This window comes from Mytilus californianus, unplaced genomic scaffold (genome assembly GCF_021869535.1).
Source record: "Mytilus californianus isolate M0D057914Y unplaced genomic scaffold, xbMytCali1.0.p SCAF_1, whole genome shotgun sequence".
Classification (NCBI taxonomy): domain Eukaryota; kingdom Metazoa; phylum Mollusca; class Bivalvia; order Mytilida; family Mytilidae; genus Mytilus; species Mytilus californianus.
In genome coordinates, this window is record NW_026262581.1 from 104,702,807 (window position 1) to 104,725,895 (window position 23,089).

General features: G+C 33.6%; 1 protein-coding gene across 1 annotated transcript; it reads left to right on the top strand.

Moving 5' to 3' along the window:
• Positions 1–10,028: 10,028 nt before the first annotated feature.
• Positions 10,029–21,848, top strand: LOC127728716 (uncharacterized). The gene is made up of 3 exons (XM_052236363.1): positions 10,029–10,716; positions 17,254–17,475; positions 21,086–21,848. The coding sequence occupies exons 1-3, from the start codon at positions 10,293–10,295 to the stop codon at positions 21,769–21,771; spliced, it is 1,332 nt and encodes a 443-aa protein (XP_052092323.1). The 5' UTR covers positions 10,029–10,292; the 3' UTR covers positions 21,772–21,848.
• The last annotated feature ends 1,241 nt before the right edge of the window (positions 21,849–23,089 follow it).

A 23,089-nucleotide genomic window follows, 5' to 3' on the forward strand; every position in this document is an offset into this window, starting at 1 on the left:
AATTCATTGGTAATAGTATATAAATCATAATGTCATCTTATTAATGATATTCTAATGTGTACTTGCAAAGATATACATGTATACTTATGCCAGCACATGCAGAAGAAGTTTTAATATCAGCATACTTTTTTTACTTCTGTCACACACTGATACATGTTGATATCATGTGGTGCTCCAGATAATTGTTAGGGGAAATTTTCTGCCAAGAAAGAAATTAATTGTTCACTATTCTTGGACTCGGCTACAGTGGGTCAGAAAGGCAATTAGTGTTTCAGTGTTCATTAAATATTAGCTTAATGCTTTGTGAGAAAAATAACTTCATCCTGTTTATGTACATATAAAAAAGAAGATGTGGTATGATTGCCAATGAGACAACTCTCCACAAGAGACCAAATGACACAGAAATTAACAACTATAGGTCACCGTACAGCCTTCAACAATGAGCAAAGCCCATATCTCACAGTCAGCTATAAAAGGCCCCGAAATGACCATGTAAAACAATCAAAAGAGAAAATCTAACGGCCTAATTTATGTTAAAAAAAAATGAACGAATAACAAGTATGTAACACATAAACAAACGACAACCACTGAATTACAGGCTCCTGACTTGGGACAGGCACATACATACAGAATGTGGCGGGGTTAAACATGTTAGCGGGATCCCAACCCTCCCCCTAACCTGGGACAGTGGTGTAACAGTACAATATAAGAACGAACTATAAAAATCAGTTGAAAGAGGCAAAAAGTGTTACTTTAACCGTTCCAGAACAAATGGTAAAATTTCTGAATTTTTCGTTTCCATTCTCTAACTTTTAGTTTGCCTCAACCAAATGTTATGAAACTTATACACAATACTTATTACCAAAAAAACTCAGATCAAGCACAAATTTGGGTAGCATCACTTTTACCGTTCTTCAGTTATGTCGTTTTATAACTTTATATGATCTGCAAGAGTGGGCATCATCTGTGTCCTATGGACACATTCCCCATTTATTGTAGTCTTTTATACTCAAATATTTAGCTTTAACTACATGATTGAGTAACTTTGCAGATGCGGATTTAGAGGGGGAGTTCAGGGGGCTCAGGACCCCTTTTTGGAAAAATTTGGTTGTTTATATAGGGAATCACTGAAGCATGGCTGTACAGGCCCCCATTATGAAGAAAATTTCTGGGTTCGCCACTGCTTTGTTTTCATTTGTAACATTACTAGTATAAATAATTTTGAAGACTTGATTAAGTAATTATGCTCTTGACTGATAGAATACTCTATCTTTAAATTCAACATGTCCAATACATATACTTGATCAATATATAGAAAAACAAGACAGACGAGGCTATCTCTATCATAGTACATACATGTATGTTAAATTGTTCAGAAAACAACCAACCATCAAACAAAATCAATAGGTATCTTATAAGATTAATGTCTGGAAGTGATGATGCTAAACAAAAAGTAAAAAATGTGAAATGAAATGAAATACAAGTTTAAAGATTTGTGTACAGATTCTGATAATAAATACATGTACGTACAAATTTGATTAGGGAATCCACACCTCAAGGACTAATCCCAAAAAGGATTACTCAAGGGCCAGTGTTTTTATTTCCCCAAAAAATGTTCAAAGATAAGAAGATGTGGATCCTAGAAATGGATTCACAGTGTCAATTTATAAATTTACTTTTAGATAACCTACATGTATATCTGTAAGTAACATTTATTTAAGGACAATAAAACATTCTGTCATTAACCAGAGGAACATATCAATTAAAATGTGTTTGAATAAACACTAGTATTAAGTAACAGGGTACATGTAGGTAGGGAAACCCTAAACAAACATGCATGTACATTTTTTCTTCATCTTTTAGTCTGGAAAAGCTAGTAATAATTATTAAAGAAAAAAATTAAATGAGTTCCTCTGAAACGGATGTTAAATAATCTTAAATAAGCTTTATAATGGAGTCAGCATTGTTTTGAAATCAGAATATTCCATAAATATATTTAAATTGATATTTCAGGAGCAGACATTCTTCCCTGGGGTATATAGCTTTATTGAAAGGAATCAGACACAGAAAGTTTGGGGAAATGAAATTGAGAGTCACTGTGAATAATTCACACACATGCTAGACATAAAGAAATGGCCAGACACAGGCTCAGCTATAGAATCTGTATCAACTGGAAGCAACAGCATTTTCATCAGAAAACTAAAAAGGATGTGAAAAACATGAAACATGCATTTGGAAATGTTCAGCCGCCAAACAAATAGATATGCCAGGAAATGCAAATTGTTTGCTAATATAAATGTCAATGATGTCTGTACAAAAGCAAAGATATAAAAGCCTTTTTCATTTATACATGTAACAGTCATATACAATACAGATTTAAGACCATCAGACAATCTTTAAATCTTTGGAAGCCACAGTACCTAGTCTAAGACATTCCATATTTTCAACTCGTTATGAAGACAAATTTGACCAATTTGGTTTCCAATAGAAGTTTAAAAATAAGTTCTACATGTACATGACATGATGATCACCAGCAATGAAGGTGATATAGGATATAATATTCAAAGAAGAGAAGTATAAAGTGAATTTGAACCTCCCACCATAATAGCATTCTGCACATTTTGGATCACATATGGATCAAGCTGTTGTACTTGTGAACTAAAAGATTGTTGCTTGTTTGTTGTCAGGTACATTGTACATGTTGACAGTGCTATACGTTCATTAAATAAAATGCAGTTCAGAACAGTTATATTTTAGTAATAGATAGTTTTCTTCTGTCTTTATTTGAACGGATAAACCAGATAATTAAAAAAAAAAATTTCTGACAACTATGTCTGTTCTGGAACTGAAGACTACCTTCACTTTTTGTATCTTCCTTGTTCATTTTCCTCCAGATAAATTACTGACTATCACCATGAGGCTTATAACATGTATAAGTAGGCTTAATTCCTCCAAGGTCTCCAGTTATGTCCTGTCTGTGACAAAAGTTTCAGAATACAAGACATGCAAAACATGAAATGCTAATCGGACAACAACATTTACTATTTATATGAAGTTTTATATTTCAGAGGGTAGAAATCATGGATTTGTCATTCTTAAAATCATAATCATGATAATGTATAAGGAATCCTTATGTTTAGAAGTTTCTGTCAAGACATTTGTCCATTGTCCTTATTCCCTTTTCATTGTTCAGTGCCCCTTAAAAAACTACATGTGTAGTGATTTTATCAAGTGAATTTGTGGCATATTATAAGTAATACGATAACTATATTTGGTATACATGTATGGGATCAAAGGTTTACATGTACATGTGTTGTCAGACGGGGTTCAACTTGTCTCAATTTTTTGTCGAGCCCCGGGTTCTCACTAAGGCGAGTCCTGGACTCATCATTTTCAAAACTTGCGAGTCCCAAGATGCATGAAAATTGTAAAATGTTGTATCAACTGAGCACATACATGTATATCACCATTTTATCACAAAAGTTAAAAAATAATCTAAATTTTGTGTAATTAGGGATAGTGATGCGGCGGCGTTAACTCACTTCTTAAAAGCTTAATATTGCAGAAGGTAGAAGATCTGGATGCTTCATACTTTGTATATAGATGCCTTATGATATGAAGTTTCCGTCAGTCACATGTCTATTGTCATTGACCTCATTTTCATGGTTCAGTGACTACTTGAAAAAAAAGTTCAGATTTTGTTTCATGGATCAGTGAATAAGGTTAAGTTTTCATGGTCAAGTCCATATCTCAGATACTATAAGCAATAGGTCTACTATATTTGGAGTACATGTATGTAATGATTGTAAGGTGTACATGTCCAGCTGGCAGGTGTCATCTGAGACCTCATTTTCATGGTTCAGTGTTACTAGTTTAGTTTTTGTGTTTTGGTCTGTTTTTCTAATACTGTATGCAGTAGGTCAACTATATTTGGTGTATGGAAATATTTTACAATGTACATACATGTATCAGTCTGGCAGGTTTTATTTGACCTTGACCTAATTTTCACGGTTCATTGCTCAATGTTAAGTTTTTTGTGTTTTGGTCTGTTTCTCTTAAAATTTAAGCAATATGTCAACTATATTTGGTGTAAGGAATGATTGTAAGGTGTATGCATGTATGTATGTCTGGTAGGTATCATCTGACCTTGACTTCATTTTCATGGTTCATTGGTCCATATGGAATTTCCATGGTTTGGTCTGTTTGTTTTATACTACAAGCAATAGGTCATCTATATTCTGTGTATGGAATGATTGTATTAAAGGTGTACATGTATTTCCGCCTTGGTTGATCCGACCTTCACCTCATTTTCTTGGATCATAAATGTTAATGTGATACTTGTAGTAAAACTTTATAAGTAGGACTATCAACATAAAATCAATGGTCAGTATAGTAGGCGAGACATTTCAGCGTGTGCACTCTTGTTTCAACTTATAAGTCTACAGATATCTAAATAAAAAATTAAGGTATATACATTAGGTAAAAATAAAAGACGGTGTTCATGTGACCCCAACCTCATTTTACCCATCAGTGATTAAGGTTATTTTTTGTGCAAATTAATATATATTGTGGTTAATTCCATTTCTCAGATTCTACACAATGTATATAAAGCAGTAGGTCAAAGTTTACATATGAACAAGAAGAGATACTATACATGAAACGTTTATATATATGTTAATGATGATGATGATGATGATGGATAGCTGCTTACAGTCCAGTGGCAAATTAATATGCATATTCAGGACAAGAATATGTTTATGTGATGTGAATAATAACCCTGCTTTGTAATAGACCGACAGCAACTAAAATAGCAAAAAATAATTAAATGACATCTAGAATACAACCTACATGTATATATAAGGCTTCAATAGAAGGAAAGGCAATTGTCTATGCAATATGTCAAGCTCTAGTCTTTAATGTGTCTATAAAAGTAGTGAATAAATTCAGCAGAAATATCTTGTTCATTGTGTCTGTGATAATCATTCATGTACATGTACATCACATCACTGCATGTACAAAAATGTACCACATCTATTTTATATAGATCTGTCGTATGCATTTAATACACAATTCTAAAAATAAAAAAATAAAAACTATAGGCCATGCAACATGTACTACAAGTATACAACAGGGTTTATACTTGGTACAGGCACATGAAATGTGATTGAATTTAATGAAATAGTTTTTGTGTCACCCGAGACCATTGTTGTAAAATGTGACACTTAGTGATTACAATCAGCATAATCGTGCAGCAGCATAAACTATTTGAATAAAGTTTGATATTTCAGAAGATAGATGACCTGGATGTTTTATACCTTGTACACAGATACATTTTTGTGTACCTTATATGTGTAGTCACTAAGTTTCTGTCCAACAAATGTCCATTGTCCTTGACCTAATTTTTATGGTTCAGTGACTGCTTGATTAAAAATTATGCTTTTTTTTCTCATTTGAAATTTTCACTTTACAAATGTATTATGGTCAAGTCTGTATCTCAGATTCTATAAGCAATAGGTCAACTATATTTGGTGTATAGAATAATTGTTAGATGTACATATGCATTTTGGACTAGCAGTTTTTCATCGAACCTTGACCTCTTTTTCATGGTTCAATCTTTAGTTGTTGTGGTTAAGTCTATTTCTCAAACTAGCAATTAGGCCTCTACATTTGGTGTATGGAATGATTTTAAGGTGAACATGTCCGACACAGGCATTTTTTTCTGACCTTGACCTTTTTCATGATTTATTATTTATGATTTTGGTCTATTTTGCAGACACTTTGAAGCAATAGGGCCACTATATTCTGCATATGACTTCTGCAGCCCTTCTATGTCAAGTATATATTGATCTTAAAAAATGACAGGTTATTGATAATTTAGTTTATTGCTTTCAATTTTAAAAATTTGATTAAAAGGTAAAAAAAGCTAGAATTTTCATTTTGGACTAAGGGAGCTACCATTTGATTTTTATGGGGGGGCTAGGATGAAAAATTTTGTTCTGCATTTTTTTTAGTAGTAATATCTGTCCTGCCTTTTTATTTTTCACTCTATTTGGTCCTGCCTTTTTTAAAGTTTATCCTGACTTTTTTTTTTACCTAAATTGTCATCCTGAGGCCATGTTTGTTTGCCCATACCCTATCTACCAATATAATAGCTGCCTACTCAAAATCTTTTATTGTCCTGATGTGAAAAAGTTTTTTTTTTAATCAGATAGGCATGAAGACTAAAAATCATCTGACACTTTAATTACTCTTTACTGGGAAAAAAGAAAATGCCTACCTACCTACCCACTGTCTCTACCTTTGGGTAGGGTTTGGGCAAACCAAAATATTTTTAAGTGTGGCCTGACTTTTTTTTTTGCAAGTGTCTCATCCTGCCTTTTTTTTTACTCAAAACTCCTGTCCTGCCTATTTTTTTCAAATTTCATCCTAGCCCCCCCCCCCTAAAAATAAAATGGTAGCTCCCTATATAACTTTTTCAAATTAACTTGGATTTGAATAAAACTCTACAGCTATCTCAATCATATATTGATCTTACAAAATGCAAGGTTATTTGGAAGTCAGGTTTATTGCTAGCTGTAAATGTAAGGATTTATTTAAAAGGTAAAAAAGCAAGAATTTTCAGTTCGAGCTAAATTCACAGCTATCTAAATCATATATTGATATTACAAAATGCCTGGTTATTAGTCCCCTACCGTCAAAGTCGAAGGGGACTTTAGGTTTGCACTCCATCCGTCAGTCTGGCAAATCAGTTTTCCACACTTTTTTTTTTCTTCGTGCTTGAAGATATTGATTTGATTTTTGGTGTATTGTTTTATCATGACAAGTTACAGATCAAGTTAGAATTTTATTTATCAATTATTATGTCAATGATAGACAAGGATTGGTTTTTTGTATATATGTATCTGCTACAGCATGGGAATTGTATAGGAAATACACATGTATTTAAATATATAGCCTACTACTTAAGATTTTTTTCTTACTAGATACAAAATAAAAGAGCCCCCCCCACCTGACAGTTCACAAAAATTCGTACAGTAAGGCACCTCTCTAGTAGACTCGACCAACTGAGCTAAATAAAACTTCACCAGAGCAGCTAATAGAGGACTGTTTTTTTTCTTGTATGCAAGCCGGGGGGGGGGGGGGGGGGGGGGGGTGGTGCTTGTGGCGCTAAACATATATATGTATGGTTTATCAATGCTTAGACTTTTTACATGTCCAATTCAAACTATGCATAGTTTGCACCCCCTTATCAAAATCCTTGATCCACGTCTGGCAGAGGGAAGCAGTCAGGGGCGGATCCAGCCATTTATAAAAGGGGGGAGGGGTTCCTAACCCAGGATAAAGAGGGGGGGTTCCAACTATATGTCCCCATTCAAATGCATTGATCGTCAAAAAAAAGGGGGGGTTCCAACCCCCGGAAGCCCCCCCTCCCCTGGATCCGCCTCTGGCAGTGCTATAGTGTACAGTTTAACAGTGTTTACTGTACTCTTTAATTTCCACGATTACGATCCGACCTCAAGTCATAAAGCATATGAGGCACATCTGAAAACTTTGACAAACGTCACATATTTGAAATATTCATGGCTATAGTTACAATATGACGACGAAAGAGATTTAAAAACTATTTCCAAACGATTAACAATCGAAGCGATAAATTTTAAGTCCCATTGTTTTTATTTTTTGGATACCCTCGGGACTTTTCAATGAACCTCATTCAAGTAAATATGTTCCGCGTGCGCTGTTCAGATTGGATAACTAGAATTCTGATTGGTTGAAAAAGTCACATGCAAAATCTTTCAGAAGTGAAACCTTATACGGGTAGTTGTTAGATCTTCGTATGTAGTATAACGTAGTATAACGAAATCCGAGATCTATATTTTAATTAGATTGTTTGTTACCTTTAACTCAATGCAAAAAATCTCTACCTTATATGAATCGATTCTTTGAATATTTTCCTTTAACACTAAACATATTTTATATTCCCTCAGTGATCCTCTTCATACTAATCTAACTATTATTCACTAAACCATGGACGGACATTTTGAACTAGCAAATTCTTACTCTATTATATATGGATAATACAATGGACAATATTTTAAAATTTGAATTCTCTCAAGTCTAGCTATAATATATAGAATAGTTGTGAATACATGTAAAAAAAAATATCTTAACAGCAAAAAATGAATTCAGACACTACGTAAAACAATGAGCAGGGTCAGGAACAAACTTCTAATATTTGTTTTGAGGTTTGTTGGCCCTCTATACAATACATGCTATATGAGAGAAAGAGAAATAAAAGAAAACGAAATTACTGTTGGCATTTTAAAAGATTCCGTTAATTGTATGCTTTCTACAAGAATTGTAAAACAAGTATGAACATAAATATACTATGATCATAAAACAAAGACATTAATATGACAACATACGAACAGTATCCCACAAAAGATTATGTCAACCCAGTATGTTAAGCTTTGAAGGGTAAGTACGATAAGGACGTTTTTCGTCTTCCAACATTAACGTCCAGCGACAAAGTAATATGCATATTCAGGACGAAAACATGTTAATGGTATATGAATATTAACTCTGCTTTGTACTATACTAACAGGCTGAGTCAATCTAATTAAAATGTAGTTCTCTAATTTCGCTATAATGAAGTATAGCGAAATCAGAGAACTATATTTTAATTAGATTGACGCTGAGTCGGATTTTTAACGTGCAGTCCACAGGAGGACATGTCATCAACCCGGGCACACAATTCTGACTCCGAGCCGACCAGTCTTTGCTCTTCACTGACTCCTTTATGCCGCGTTCTTAGCCGAGAAGCAAAAAATACCAATTTGAAAGTCTTTTGTTTGACACGCGGCCGGGGTTCAAACCCACGACCTCCCGCACTCGATGCGAACACGCTACCACGAGACCACCAAGGCGGTTCTCAACATTAAAAGTTATAGCTAATAAATATGAAGACATGTCATGACAAATAAAACAATAACAAATTAACGATACAGTATCAAACTGTATGCTTAATACCGTTTTTGGTAAAATTTGTTGATTCTATTATGTCGATGGCCTCATAGTGAAATCTAAAATAGCATTGTACAATCTAATTAAAATATAGATCTCGGATTTCGTTATACTACGTTATACTACATACGTATGTAGTATAACGTAGTATAACGAAATCCGAGATCTATATTTTAATTAGATTGAGCATTGTAGAACCTATCCCCTTCTTTATAACCAATGACACTATCATAATTTGAAAAAGAATGGCGAAACTAGTATGTTTTGAATTGCAGGCGCTTACAATAGGTCTTATATAACAAATTATCCTTTTGAGTATTTTTCTCAAAAAAGTATATTCAAGAAGTCCAATAAAACTAGATAATCTCAAAAAAAAAAAGAAACCATGATTCAACTGTAAGGATACTCATTATTCAAATATAGAAAAAGAGGCGTGGGCCGGGCATTCCACATTGCAGTCCAACTACAATGAATAGAAAAGATCTTCAAAAAAAAATAACCATACATATGTCATAGTAAAGCCAGAGACATATATATGTGTATATATGTCTCTGGTAAAGCTTTACATTTTAAGTATCATTTTGAAAATATGAGAGATACCGTTGGAAATATATAATTTGTGTTCTTCAAGGATTTGTATAGTACAAATCCTTGGTGTTCTTATATATATGTTTATATTTTACTAGTACGTTTCATTCTCTGCACTTTAAGTTTTCGATGCCTATTATAAACGAAAAAAACATTCAGATGGAAGCGGTAATACTTTTCTAACACAAAGAAATAAACAAACAACCAAAGAAAAAGTAAACGAACAGCATATCTAGTATTTTAGGCACGGAGCAATTGATATGATATTTTAGTGGGTGTGGGTGGAATCCATGACAACTCGCCCCATTGGAAAATCGACCCACTTTTTCACCAACTCGCCCCACTTTATAAAAAATCGCCCCTCTCTTGTTTACCAACTCGCTCGGAGCCTCCAATTATGAAAAAGGGTCGAATCGAGTTGATCGAGACCAGCTTTTAGCTTTTTCGATTTTACTTGGGACTATTATACTAAGTTAGTTAGTATAATAGTCCCAGGTTTTACAGATGGAAATCAATAGACTAAATCTGCGCATGCTCATCAAAATATAAACATCCGGTTTGAAAATGCAAAACAAATTTGATTTATAGAACTTGGAAAACCAGACCAATCAGACGGTGGTGCTTATAGTGGTTGTCATCACAATTTTGTATATATATCATAACTGGTCGAAGGAGGAAACATGACATCTTCGTTTACTACAAGGTTGTCTGGACACTTGCACCGTATTTTAAATGTACGACGTCGTATTTACCCGTCGGCGTCGGTAAGAATACTAAGATTGTTCTCAAATGGAGAAACGGATGAGATCGAGTCTTTTTTAAATGATTACACGGATTTGGAGTTTCGACCACTCCGCATGAAGACCTGTATCTTTGGAGAATCCTTCACCAACGCACGGATACACTACGATGAATTTTACTTTACTGATCCATCCACTGGCGAAGAAAGTGTACCTACTATTGAGCTAAAAACCTTGTTTCATCAAGGGATGGAGAAGTTGGAAACATTTGTCAGAGGAGAATTCAACATAAGCCCCCAGAAGAAAGAAAATCAAGATTGTTTTAGTTCAATTTTGGCTTTGCATTCCTTCATTCAAAATATTAGTAAGTTCTTTGATATTTTAGGTAACCTGGCTGTTGCCATGAGCTGGCGTCTGTCACCTGTTATCAATTTACAATTCACATTGTAATCTCTGCTGAAACTACATGTATGGGTTGGAGTATGGCTATACTGTAACAATAGAACTGAGGCTACGATTACGATGGATTTCATATCAATTTAAACACTACATGCATTGAAACAACTACTGCACTAACAAATTTTAATGTTTCTAAGAAATTAATTATGTACAAAAGTTATGTTACGCACCTACAACACCAGTAAGCTTTTTGGTGGGTGTTTTAAACTAGTGCATTTCAAGACACAGTAGTAGGTTTTGTTCATTGTTGAAGGCTTTACAGTGACCTATCGTTGTTAATTTCTGTGTCATTTGGTCTCTTGTGGAGAGTTGTCTCATTGGCAATCATACCACATCTTTTTATTTTTATATAGCTACGAAATTTTACTCCTATATCAATATTCTCTATATAACTTTGCTCCATTTTTATATTAAATAGTAAATGTCTAGCTTTGAGTTGAAATCAGAATACTTCTCAGTATATTGAGGTGTTTTCATACCTTGAGGTGTTACACTGTTTTTGAAACTAAAAAGTATCGTTCCAGGATTATATTAAATTACAGTGTTTTCCATTCGGCATTTAAGCCGGGTGTGCCGACCACCTTCTTTTGAAAGCCGACCACCTTTCCATTTTAGGAGGTGGTCGGCTTTTTTTCAAATTCCAGATTTTATTAATGATATCGTCATTTATTTTTTAAATACTTGAATAAAACAACTCAATTACAAAGTTACATGCAAGTCTGCTGTATGTGCCATAAATGTATTTGAATTGAGTCGTAAATTACAGATTGAATTAACAATCTTAAATTTGTGGTAGTCCTAACCTCCAATCTATTATTACATTGTACATTATTAAGTTCTGAAAATACCGTATCTGCATCTAGATATTGGTTTGTTATTTACTTATTTTTTGCACCCGTCATAATCGTAGCCTGCAGTCTACACTTATGAATCCATATACGTACATGTAGTTATTGTAGACAGTACCCCAAAAAATCTTGTGTTTCAGGTAACATACTTCATTTGCTTGAATATATACACGATATATTAGGGTTGGTCATTCTGTTTATTTATACGACACAAAATATGTGTGTCTGTAGTCCGCATCATAGTACCGTGTCCATGTCATCTGAAAAATCAAACTTAATTAAAAATAGCGTTGCAATATGTCTATGAAAAGGTTATTGAGAGTAGAAATAAATTATATTAATATAAAGCACATTGGGTCCAGTTGTGAAAAGGAAAAGGGCCAAAAAAGAGAGAAACAGGGTTGAAATCAGAAATACTTAAAAACCAGGAGTCGGTTTCACAAAAAAACTAACGACTAAGATTCATCATAAGTATACTAAATTGCTCTTCACTTACGATCAATCTTAGTCATAAGAATTTTTGTGAAATCAACTCCAGTCTTGTATTATATCTATACTTAGGTATCAAAGATTATAAGAAAGTGATTACAATTAAAGGGGCTTTGACTAATAAAAAAAAAAAAAGAAGCCTTAGTTAGAGAAAAATCGAGGCCTTTTTATTGAGGTACCTGTCATTTTCCAATTTAAGTAAACGTTGCTGCCGTTCAAGATATGAAAAGAAACGAGACATTACGGAACACCTCTTCCCTATTCTTATCTCGAAATTCACTCAAAATGGAAAGTGACAGGTACCTCAATTAAAAGGCCTTGTATGTCTTATGATTTACAAATACATGTACTGAGAAAATTTGATTAGAACAGTGAGTGGAATGATAGAGGAAGCAGTAATTTACTGTACATAGGACGAAATCTATGGTCAGTTTAAAATTATTTGCTTATTAGTCCCCTACTGACAAAGTCGAAGGGGACTTTAGGTTTGCACTCTGTCCGTCTGTCCGTCCGTCTGTCCATCCATCAGTCCGGCAAATCAGTTTCCAGACTTCTTTTCTTCATGCTTGAAGATATTGATTTGATATTTGGTGTATTATTTTATCATGACAAGTTACAGGTCAAGTTCGATTTTCACGATTTTAGCTTTTCTCCTTGTTCAGTTAAAGCAATTTCCCTAGAATTAAATTTTTGATGAAATACTTATTAATTACTAGATTTCTGTTCAAAGGGAATTAACTCATTTTTTAACTTTCTCTAGAATTAAATTTTTGATGAAATACTTTTTAATTACTAGATTTCTGTTCAAAGGGAAATAACTCTTTTTTTTAAGATTTTTAAAAGACATTGTATTAAGATAAATGACATTTTGGATTTTTTTCCTTTTCTTTAGTAAATTGTTTGAAGAATTTAGTGGTAGGTTTGCTCCATTACAAAGAATTTTTAACCGGTAGGGGACTATTTATTGCCATGCAATACTCACAGAATGCTTGTTTTATTAATAACACGAATTGGCAAATATTCACCTTTCACTTTCTGGAAGTTGTTTACCTTGTGGAATTAGCTTTTTGGGGATGTTTTGAATTTTTATAAACATATTTGTAACAGCTTCAGCTGCCTTTTACTTGAATATTTAGACTTGTTTAACATTTTTATGAACCTGAAGGTACTGTATAAAAATGTATTGGACAGAATTTTGGTCAAAAATTTAAAAAAAGGGAGGCAGAGTCCAGTCCACATGTTCCTGTGTAGCCAATATGTGAAATATTTGATTTAATTTCACTCTAGGACATGATGTGATGTCACAATAGCACAGTATGCACCAAACCAAGATAACCCTAGAGCAGCTTATAGAAGACATATGTACATGTAAAAAATGACAAACTGTAAAAGTTGATTGCAAGTTGTTAATAGGTGTCTCTGATGAATAGCCATTTTCAAATGTTCAATTGATTAGATAAAATATTGACATTGTTTGATTTATCTGGGCTTATTCTAGCAGCCACAGCACAATGATGCAGTGTTCAAGAAATGGGTATTGTATGTGGCTGTTTGGTACTTATCTACATACATATGTACATGTACACATATATCAAATATAAATTCAGACTTCAAACTTTCAGTCATCCTGACAAAAGATTGAGTGGATCACAAAACTACATATATATTTTTTTTCCACAAATAAATACTCTTTATTCAAAAATATACTTGTTACATGTACAATCGTACTTCATTGACTATTAGCTTCAATGAAGTACCCAAGAGTAATAACCAGAATAGATTACCAAGAAATATAAAATATTTTTTCTTTTGTACATTCTATTGAATACTCCTTTCAACATTCTGGAAAGCTATCTTTTGGCTACATTGTTATGCTTTGTTTTCATTTAAGGATGTACTTGGGTCAGGTTTAGGAATTTTTGTCAGATGTTTGGAATCCTTGCAATTGGTTTTTTTCCTAAGATACACGGTAAAATATTTTGCCCCATAACACCCATTTTTCTTTTCATATAAGACTTCAATAGCTAAAAAAAGGTCATTTACCAAAATTTAAGCAGATTCGAGATTTCTTTTCTTTCGATTTGAGACCCAAATAATACCAATGCAAATATAATGTAAAAGTCTGAGTCAGCCTATTCCCACCACTTTTAGTTCACCTTTCCGAAGGAAAAGTGAGATTTTGCCATCACTTGGCATCTGTCGTCGTCGTCCTCCGTCCGGTGTAAACTATTTCAAACATCTTCTCCTCTGAAACTACTGAACCAATTCAAACCAAACTTAAGCTGAATGATCCTTAGGGTATCTAGAATAAAGTTTGTGTTTTATTTTCTGTTTCCTCAGAAAACATGGCCGCCATGGCTAAAATTGAACATAGGGTAAAATGCAGTTTTTGACATATCTCAAAAACTTAAGCATTTAGAGCAAATCAGACACATGAAGTTACAGTATTCATTAGGTCAAGGTCTACCTGCCCTGAAATTATCAGCCAATCTGATTTTTAGGTTATTGCCCCTGAATTGATGATTTTAAGGAAATTTTGCAGTTTTCGGTTATTATCTTGAATATTATTATAGATAAAGATAAACTGTAAACAGCAAAAATGTTCAGCAAAGTAAGATCTGCAAATATGTTTAATGACCAAAATTGTCAATTAACCCCTTAAGGAGTTATTGTCCTTTAAAGACAATTTTTCACAATTTGTTCATCTAGTTTGCTTACTTTAAAAAGTCTTCTCCTTTGAAACTGCTGAATCAATTTCAGCCAAACTTGGGCTGAATGAGTTTCATAGTATCTAGTATAAATTTTGTAGACAGATACAAAGAACATTTAAATGGCATTTTTAAGCCACTCATCATTAATATATATTGAAAAGCAAAAATATTCATTGATGAAAGATTTAAGCAAAAAATTACAGGTGACTGATTCAGGCTCTTGAGAGCATCTTGTTTGAAAATTAAATATCTCGAAAAGGAGCTCCATAGCTTATCAATCTTTTTAGCTTAATTTGTTCTTTAACTAATGCCCTTCTGTCTTATTGTATCAATTTTAAATTATAGATTTTTTTAATTTCACCGAAGTACATCCTTAAAGCCCTTCTTAATTCATTAATAAATAGCAAGTATACTTCTTAATATTTCTGTTTTTGTTCTGAAATGTAATATGACTTGTATACTATAAGCCTAATAGAGACAAAAAATAATCAAAGTCATAATAAATCTTGTCATGTGTCTTATAACCAAAAACTAAATGTTTTAGTGATAGTTTTACTTCAAATATTTAATTCAAATACCAATACCAATTGGCTTTGCATATTATTCTCTAAACAATGTACAACATAATGTTCTATTGTTAATTTCTGATTTATCAATTACTTTGTCCATCCATCTGGTTTTATCCTTGCATACATCTACTTCTAATTGAGTTTTTTTTTTTGTTCAGAATAGAACACCATTCTTAGAGAATAGAAGATTTTAATAAAATGCTCCGCTGGGCGCAGCTTGATACGACCGCAGAGGTCGAACCCTGAACGGGGCAAGTATGGACACAACATTCAAGCTTGATACAGCACTGAATTTGGATTGTGATTAAATATTTGACACAGCATAGGTTTCTGACACAGAATGAACGTGGTCTAAGAACTAAAAATTTTGTAATTTATAAGGATCCATACACTTACACACAAGTTATTGTCCTGAAACTAGAGAAATGCTTGTTTTTTGGCCCGTAATTCCTAAAATTTTGTGGCAATCACCCCCAAAATCAATCCCAGCCTTCCCTTTGTGGTATGGTACCTTGCAGTACAATTTCAGAGAGATCCATACACTTGAACACAAGTTATTGTCTAGAAACTAGAAAAATGCTTGTTTTTAGGCCCCTTTTTGGCCCCTAATTCCTAATCATTTAGGGCAATTACCCCCAAACTCAAACTCAAACCCAGCTTTCCCTTTGTGATATGAAACCTTGTAGTACAATATCATAAGGATCCATACACTTACACACAAGTTATTGTCCTGAAACTAGAGAAATGCTTGTTTTTTGCCCCTTTTTGGCCCGTAATTCCTAAAATTTTGTGGCAATCACCCCCAAAATCAATCCCAGCCTTCCCTTTGTGGTATGGTACCTTGCAGTACAATTTCAGAGAGATCCATATACTTGAACACAAGTTATTATCATGAAACTAGAAAAATGCTTGTTTTTTGCCCCTTTTTTGGCCCCTACTTCCTAAAATTTTGAGGCAATTACCCCCAAAATCAATCTCAGCATTCCCTTTGTGATATGGAACCATGTGGTACAATGTCAGAGAGATCCATACACTAACACACAAGTTATGTCTTGAAGTTACAAAAATGCTTATTTTTGGCCCCTAATTCCTTAACTGTTACCATAACCCCCAAAATCAATCCCAACCTTCCTTTTGTGGTATTGAACCTTATGGTAAAATTTCATAGAGATCCATTCACTTAAACTAAAGTTAGAGTGCGAAAACCAATTTGTCTTCGGACGACGACGACGCCAACATCATACCAATATACGACCGCAAAATTTTTTTGCGGTCGTATAAAAACTTCATTTCTGAAATCCAATTCGATTTAATATTTAGCTTTTTAATATGAAACCCACTGACAACTTTTCTTCCTTGTCAATAATAATATTAATAAAAGTTTTTGAATAGTAAACATCTATTGCCAAACTTAATGAATCTATTACCCCAAATAATTTGTTTCCTTATGTCTGTAGTTTTATGGAGCTATTATTGCCCACCCCCTGTTCCAATCCAACATGAGATTACTTCTTTATAAAACTGTAATACGTTATCCAAAAATGGTAAAGACTTCTTTATAAATCTCTGGTACGTTGTCCAAAAATGGTAAAGACTTTTCGTTATCTAGATTCAAAACTACATGTACATGTTTGTACATCCATTCATCAAATAATGTCAAGGAACTACATTGTAAAATTCAAATGGGAAAATCCCATATTACACATACATTTACATGTATTGCATGTATATGTCAATTTCATTATGTGTATTATTTATTTATTAAATTATAAATATATCTTATAAGCATAACCTTGCATACAGTAGTATTAATGTTTAATTTTAGGAAATCATGAAATGGCATTGAAAGATAAGGATGAAGGAACAACAGTCCTAGATGACAAAGAGTGTTATGTGGCAGTTCTGCTTACAAATCATCTCTTGTCACCTTTGATACCAGCAGGACATGATTACATCATTGATAATAGATACCAAGATAAGCCTACCTATTGTCCTTGTTGGTCCAGATCTTGTCGCAAATTAATCAACTATGGAAGGACAAGTATAGGTAAAGTTACATGAAGCTTAATATGCATTATAGTAATTCACTGAATTGTTAGCTTTGAAAATTTTTATGAACTAATAGTATTAATTAGGTCTTTCCATTTCCAAATGATAAGACAAATTGCTATTCGTATGATTATTATTGATTTTGTTCTGATCATTTTTTTTTTCCACCACTTTTAGAAATAACCAGGGATACAGAGTTCGTGGCATATCGAAATTATATTTGGTATATGATGTCAAAAGTACAAAAGCTTGATTTTGACAACATGGTGACTAGACTCTTTTAGCTTATGGAATCCCTTCTCGCTAAAAATCTTGTTGCCACTACTCTTGTGATATATATAATTGTAAAAGATATTGAAATAAAAATGGTCCAAATTTTCTTGGGCACCTTTGTTACATTTTGGTTGAGGGGGTCTGATGACGCCTTATATATATATAGTAGTTATCTCCCCTAGGGCAATAATGTTTAAAAATTTTCGCTGAAACTACTTGGCCAATAGGGACCAAACTTTTATGGAATGGTCCTTGGCTGGTCCCCTTTCAGTTTCAGAAGTGTATCTAATGACCCAGCATCCAAAATTGCAGCCATCAGCAAAAAATCTTTTTTCTCTGAAACTGCTGGAGCAATTTGGACCAAACCTTTGTCTTAATAGTCCTTGTGTGTTCCCCTCTCAGATAAATGTGTAATATATCCCCTAATAAAATTGAGAATGGGAATGGAGAATGCGTCAAAGAGACAACAACCCAACCAAAGAGCATCAAAGAGCCCAAGGCCACCAATGGGTCTTTAACACAGCGAGAAAATCCTGCACCTGGAGGCGGGCTTCAGCTGGCCCCTAAACAAAAATGTGTACTAGTTCAGTGAAAATGGATGTCACGCTAAACTCTGAAACATATAAATGAACTAAAATTAAAAAAACATACAAGACTTACAAAGGCGAGAGGCTCCTGGCTTGGGACAGGCGCAAAAATGCAGCGGGGTTGAACATTTTTTGTGAGATCTCTACCCTCCCCCTATACCTCTAGCCAATGGAGAATAAACAAACACACAGCAATACCCACAGTAAAACGCAGTTTAAAAGAAGTCTGAGTCCTATGTCAGAATAAGTAACAGAAGAAACTAAGCAAAAATGACAATGATACATAAATTAACAAAGGACTACTAGCAGTTACTGACATGCCAGCTCCAGACCTAAATTAAACTGATTGAAAGATTATGTCTTCATCATATGAAATCAAACACAATCCCTCCAGTTAGGGGTTTAGTATCATACATCATAAAATATATAAGAAGAACATAACCCGTATCATGCCAACAACCGGTTTTAGAATAAAAGTGTTTATTTCTGATGCAAAGACCCTATGAGTGATTCAATATTAATTCCAAAATATGTCATCTTCAATGACCTGACAACAGTATCGTAACTTTATCCCTTCTGAATAAGTCTGAATACCAAAAAACGCTAACCGGTTAACTGGACCTTTTTTCAATTCCAATAGATTTGACATAAATATGTATTGACATCATTAATAAATGTTCAAAATGATAGTCATGCTAATCAATTTGACATATCAATTGTCCAGTATATTGATTAATATTATAAACCTTGAAAACACTCCAATTTTTCAAAATTAATTAACACAAAGACAACTTTTCTATCAGCTCGGGGCAAGGTCTAAAGTAAACATAATTAGCATACATGTATTTCGAACTGTTGTAAGCTGGTTAAATTTTACGATTTACTTCATTATTTCACTTTGATATAATATTGCGTAGACCTACATGTAATAATGCCACCTTCATCGTGTAAGAAGTTTGTCATATTTTAAACGAAATGCAGACTCAGAAATGGTAAAATGCAAATTATGTGAATGGAATTGATCTATAATACCGTGTGGTACGAGTAACAAGCTTAATCATCTTAAATTGAAACACTCCACAGAATTTTCTGAGACACCAGAGAAAATGAAACAATCACATGTTTCAGACTTTGTCAATTCGCCGATATCAAGAAGATTTTCATCTCCTAAATCTGACGTTATTACAAATGCCATAGTAGATATGGTAGTATCGGATTATTGAAAATGAAACTACCAGGGCTGCTCAAAGCCAAAACTTATACTGCCCAAGCATATACTTCAATTCATCTTACCATTAAACTGTATATTTGTAGAGAGTACTGACAATCTTTAAAACAGTAACTTAACTACCGGTTAATCGGATAATCTTAAAAGTGCTGAAGTTGGTAATTTTTATTGCCCGCCCACAAATGTGGATGGGGCATATATATAGAGTTACCCTTGTCGTCCTACGTCCATACGTATGTAATTTCGTCCAAACTATTTGGCTTAGTTTAAATTTGCATTCAGGTTCATTTCTTTGGAACTAAGCATAGTGTATCAATAAACCTTCATCAGCAATTGTGCCTTGAGAAGTACTGAGCAGTCATACAATAATTTGGTCATTACAAATTCCACATTTTTAACCCAAAAATTGAATTTTACACTTTAAATCGCAAATTTTAACCATAAGGAACCCCTTGAACAGCAATTACCAAAAATTGATCTAATTAACAGTTTTCCCATGCATTTTGGATGCAGTGTGATTACAATCTGATAAAAATTTGTAAGTTTTGATTTTTATTTCTATTAGACTAAACACAATTTTCAGAATTGAAAAAAAATCCAAGCAAAGTGACATATTGTTTGCATAAAGAGTAGTCAAATGTACAAGGAATGATTTACAATTCAAAAAAGGGGCCAAAAGGGGCTTATAATATGTAGTGTTGCATTTCTATTGGCACTCAGTATCATTTATATTTGAAATGGTTTGGTCGTATCATGCAGTTATTGCAAAGCACCTCAGTTTCTAGAAGGACCTTTCAAGGTCCACTTTTAATATAAAGAGTGGGGCACTTATATTTGCGGCCTACACATTTTTGCCATTTTGATGGGTTTTGTCTTGCCTGCAACGAAGAGACAAAGGGATTATTTTCTGGTGGTCTTATTTAAGGAAAGGGAAATGGATATCATGTACAGCATTTTATTTAGTTTTGTATCTGATCTAACAGAGAAAAAAACTGGTAAACAGTTACTGGGAGGAATCAGAACCAGTTCTAGAAACATAGTTTTAAAATACCAAAGGACCCAATCTTTTTCTCTGAAACCAGATAGCAAGTTTAAAGCAAACATGGCATGGATTGAACTTAATTGGTCCACTTTTAAAATTGTGTCCGGTGAACTTGATCTCCTTCTAAGATGGTCTCCATTTGTATAAAAAGTGGAAATTTGATCAAAATGAACAATTTTGCTTTGATTTAAGAGCTCATATTTGAAGATATATTCATTGCATTTTGTATAGACATTGTGACGAAGAAGGCTTAATTATGTCAGGTGAGCAGTACAGGCTCACATGAGCATCTAGTATTGACTTTAGTTTCTTTCTCCTCTGAACTGGAATGATCTCACATTTGGCTTATAGTTTTTTTATTTTAGTAAGTGATCAGATTGTGCATGATATAAATTTATTCCAGTTCGTTGGTTTTAATGGATTTGTGATGACCTATAAGTCATTGTTCAAATTTCATACATGATTTGGTATTTTTCAGGTAACTCTAGATTGTGGTATGGATATCCAGATGTTGTTTTACTTCCCAACACTGTTATGGTGGAGCAGGATTTTGAACAGGAAGAAGAAGAAAAAGAGGAAGTGTATAATTTAAAAAATGAGAAAAGAGAATCCGAAATATGTGAACTTGAAATAAATCAAAACCTTAATTATGAACGAATTGCAAGTCAAATTATATCTCAAACCATTACAGCTTCACTTTACACATCCGCCTTAAAAATTCGAAAACCAGAATTAGGAATTCCAGACATTTCTTTGATACCATCTTTAATATTGACTCCTTCAACTTACTGTATATATATGTATGACAACAAACATGATATTTTGTTAACTAGTGGTCCTAAACCTACATATTTGTGGGATGACTCAGGTTTAGGTTATCAGTTTAATAAATCAGCCATAATGCATATATGGATGGCTCTGAATCATCTCCAGTTGTTACCAAGCCTTGACCCTGCACACATTGAATTTATTCAACAAAGTTCAAATTTTCAAAATCTCTGTGAAATGAATGGTTTAGAACTCCCCAAAATAGCTGGTCATATACTATTTCAGTCAAAATTTGTTAGACCAGAGAAATTTGGCCACAAAAATCGCAATACAAAACGATTGGAATCTTCAAGGTACAATACTGCACATATAAACTCAACAAAAAAATATGGTTAAGGAACACTATAAACTGACAAAGCCTGAATAGACAAGTTTTTGTCTGTATTGTGTGTCATTTGGAAACAAACTCCTTTTTATACGACCGCAAAAATTAAAAATTTTTTGGTCGTATATTGGTATGACATTGGCGTCGTCGTCGTCGTCGTCGTCGTCGTCGTCGTCGTCCGGCGTTGTCGTCGTCGTCCGGCGTCGTCCGAAGACACATTGGTTTTCGCACTCTAACTTTAGTTTAAGTGAATGGATCTCCATGAAATTTCACCATAAGGTTCAATACCACAAAAGGAAGGTGGGGATTGATTTTGGGGGTTATGGTACCAACAGTTAAGGAATTAGGGGCCAAAAAGGGGCCAAAAATAAGCATTTTTGTAACTTTCAGACAATAACTTGTGTGTAAGTGTATGGATCTCTCTGACATTGTACCACAAGGTTCCATATCACAAAGGGAAGGCTGTAATTGATTTTGGGGGTAATTGCCTCAAAATTTTAGGAATAAGGGGCCAAAAAAGGGGCAAAAAACAAGCATTTTTCTAGTTTCATGACAATAACTTGTGTGTAAGTGTTTGGATATTTCTGAAATTGTACTACAAGGTTCCATATCACAAAGGGAAAGCTGGAATTGAGTTTGGGGGTAATTGCCCGAAACGTTTAGGAATTGGGGGCCAAAAAGGGGCCAAAAATAAGCATTTTTCTAGTTTCCAGACAATAACTTGTGTTCAAGTGTATGGATCTCTCTGAAATTGTACTGCAAGGTACCATACCACAAAGGGAAGGCTGGGATTGAGTTTGGGGGTGATGAATCATAAGGGGGTTCAAAAAATTTGGGGGGGGGGATTTTTTTTTTTTTTTTTTTCTTTTTTTCCTTTTTTTTTTCTTTTAAAATTTTCCATTTTAAGTTGGTTATTTCTGATTTATATTTAAAAGCAAATAATAATGATATGGTAGGAGATACACACCAAACAGGATGTGTAAATTATTCTATAATAAGTATTGTGCAATAGCAAGAAATTTTCAATTGCACAGTATTGCACAATAGCAAGAAATCTTCAATTGCACAGTATTGCGCAATAGCAAGAAATCTTCAATTTAACAGTATTGCGCAATAGCAAGAAATATCCAATAGCACAATATTGCGCAATAGCAAGAAATTGTCAATTGTACAGTATTGCGCAATAGCAAGAAATATTCAATTGCACAGTATTGTGCAAAAGAAGGTACTTCGTATAAATTGCTTATTTCTTGATCAATTTCAATGGGGTTTTATTCTTGAATTCTTGGGGTTCTTTAATATGCTGAATCTAACCGTGTATTAAGTTTT

Bases quoted from the DNA above. Each gene is read 5' to 3' on its own strand.
- LOC127728716 (XM_052236363.1), top strand. From the start codon at position 10,293: ATGACATCTTCGTTTACTACAAGGTTGTCTGGACACTTGCACCGTATT. The intron at 10,717-17,253 runs GTAAGTTCTTTG...GTTTAATTTTAG, and splicing joins TTCCTTCATTCAAAATATTA to GAAATCATGAAATGGCATTG. The intron at 17,476-21,085 runs GTAAAGTTACAT...GGTATTTTTCAG, and splicing joins CTATGGAAGGACAAGTATAG to GTAACTCTAGATTGTGGTAT.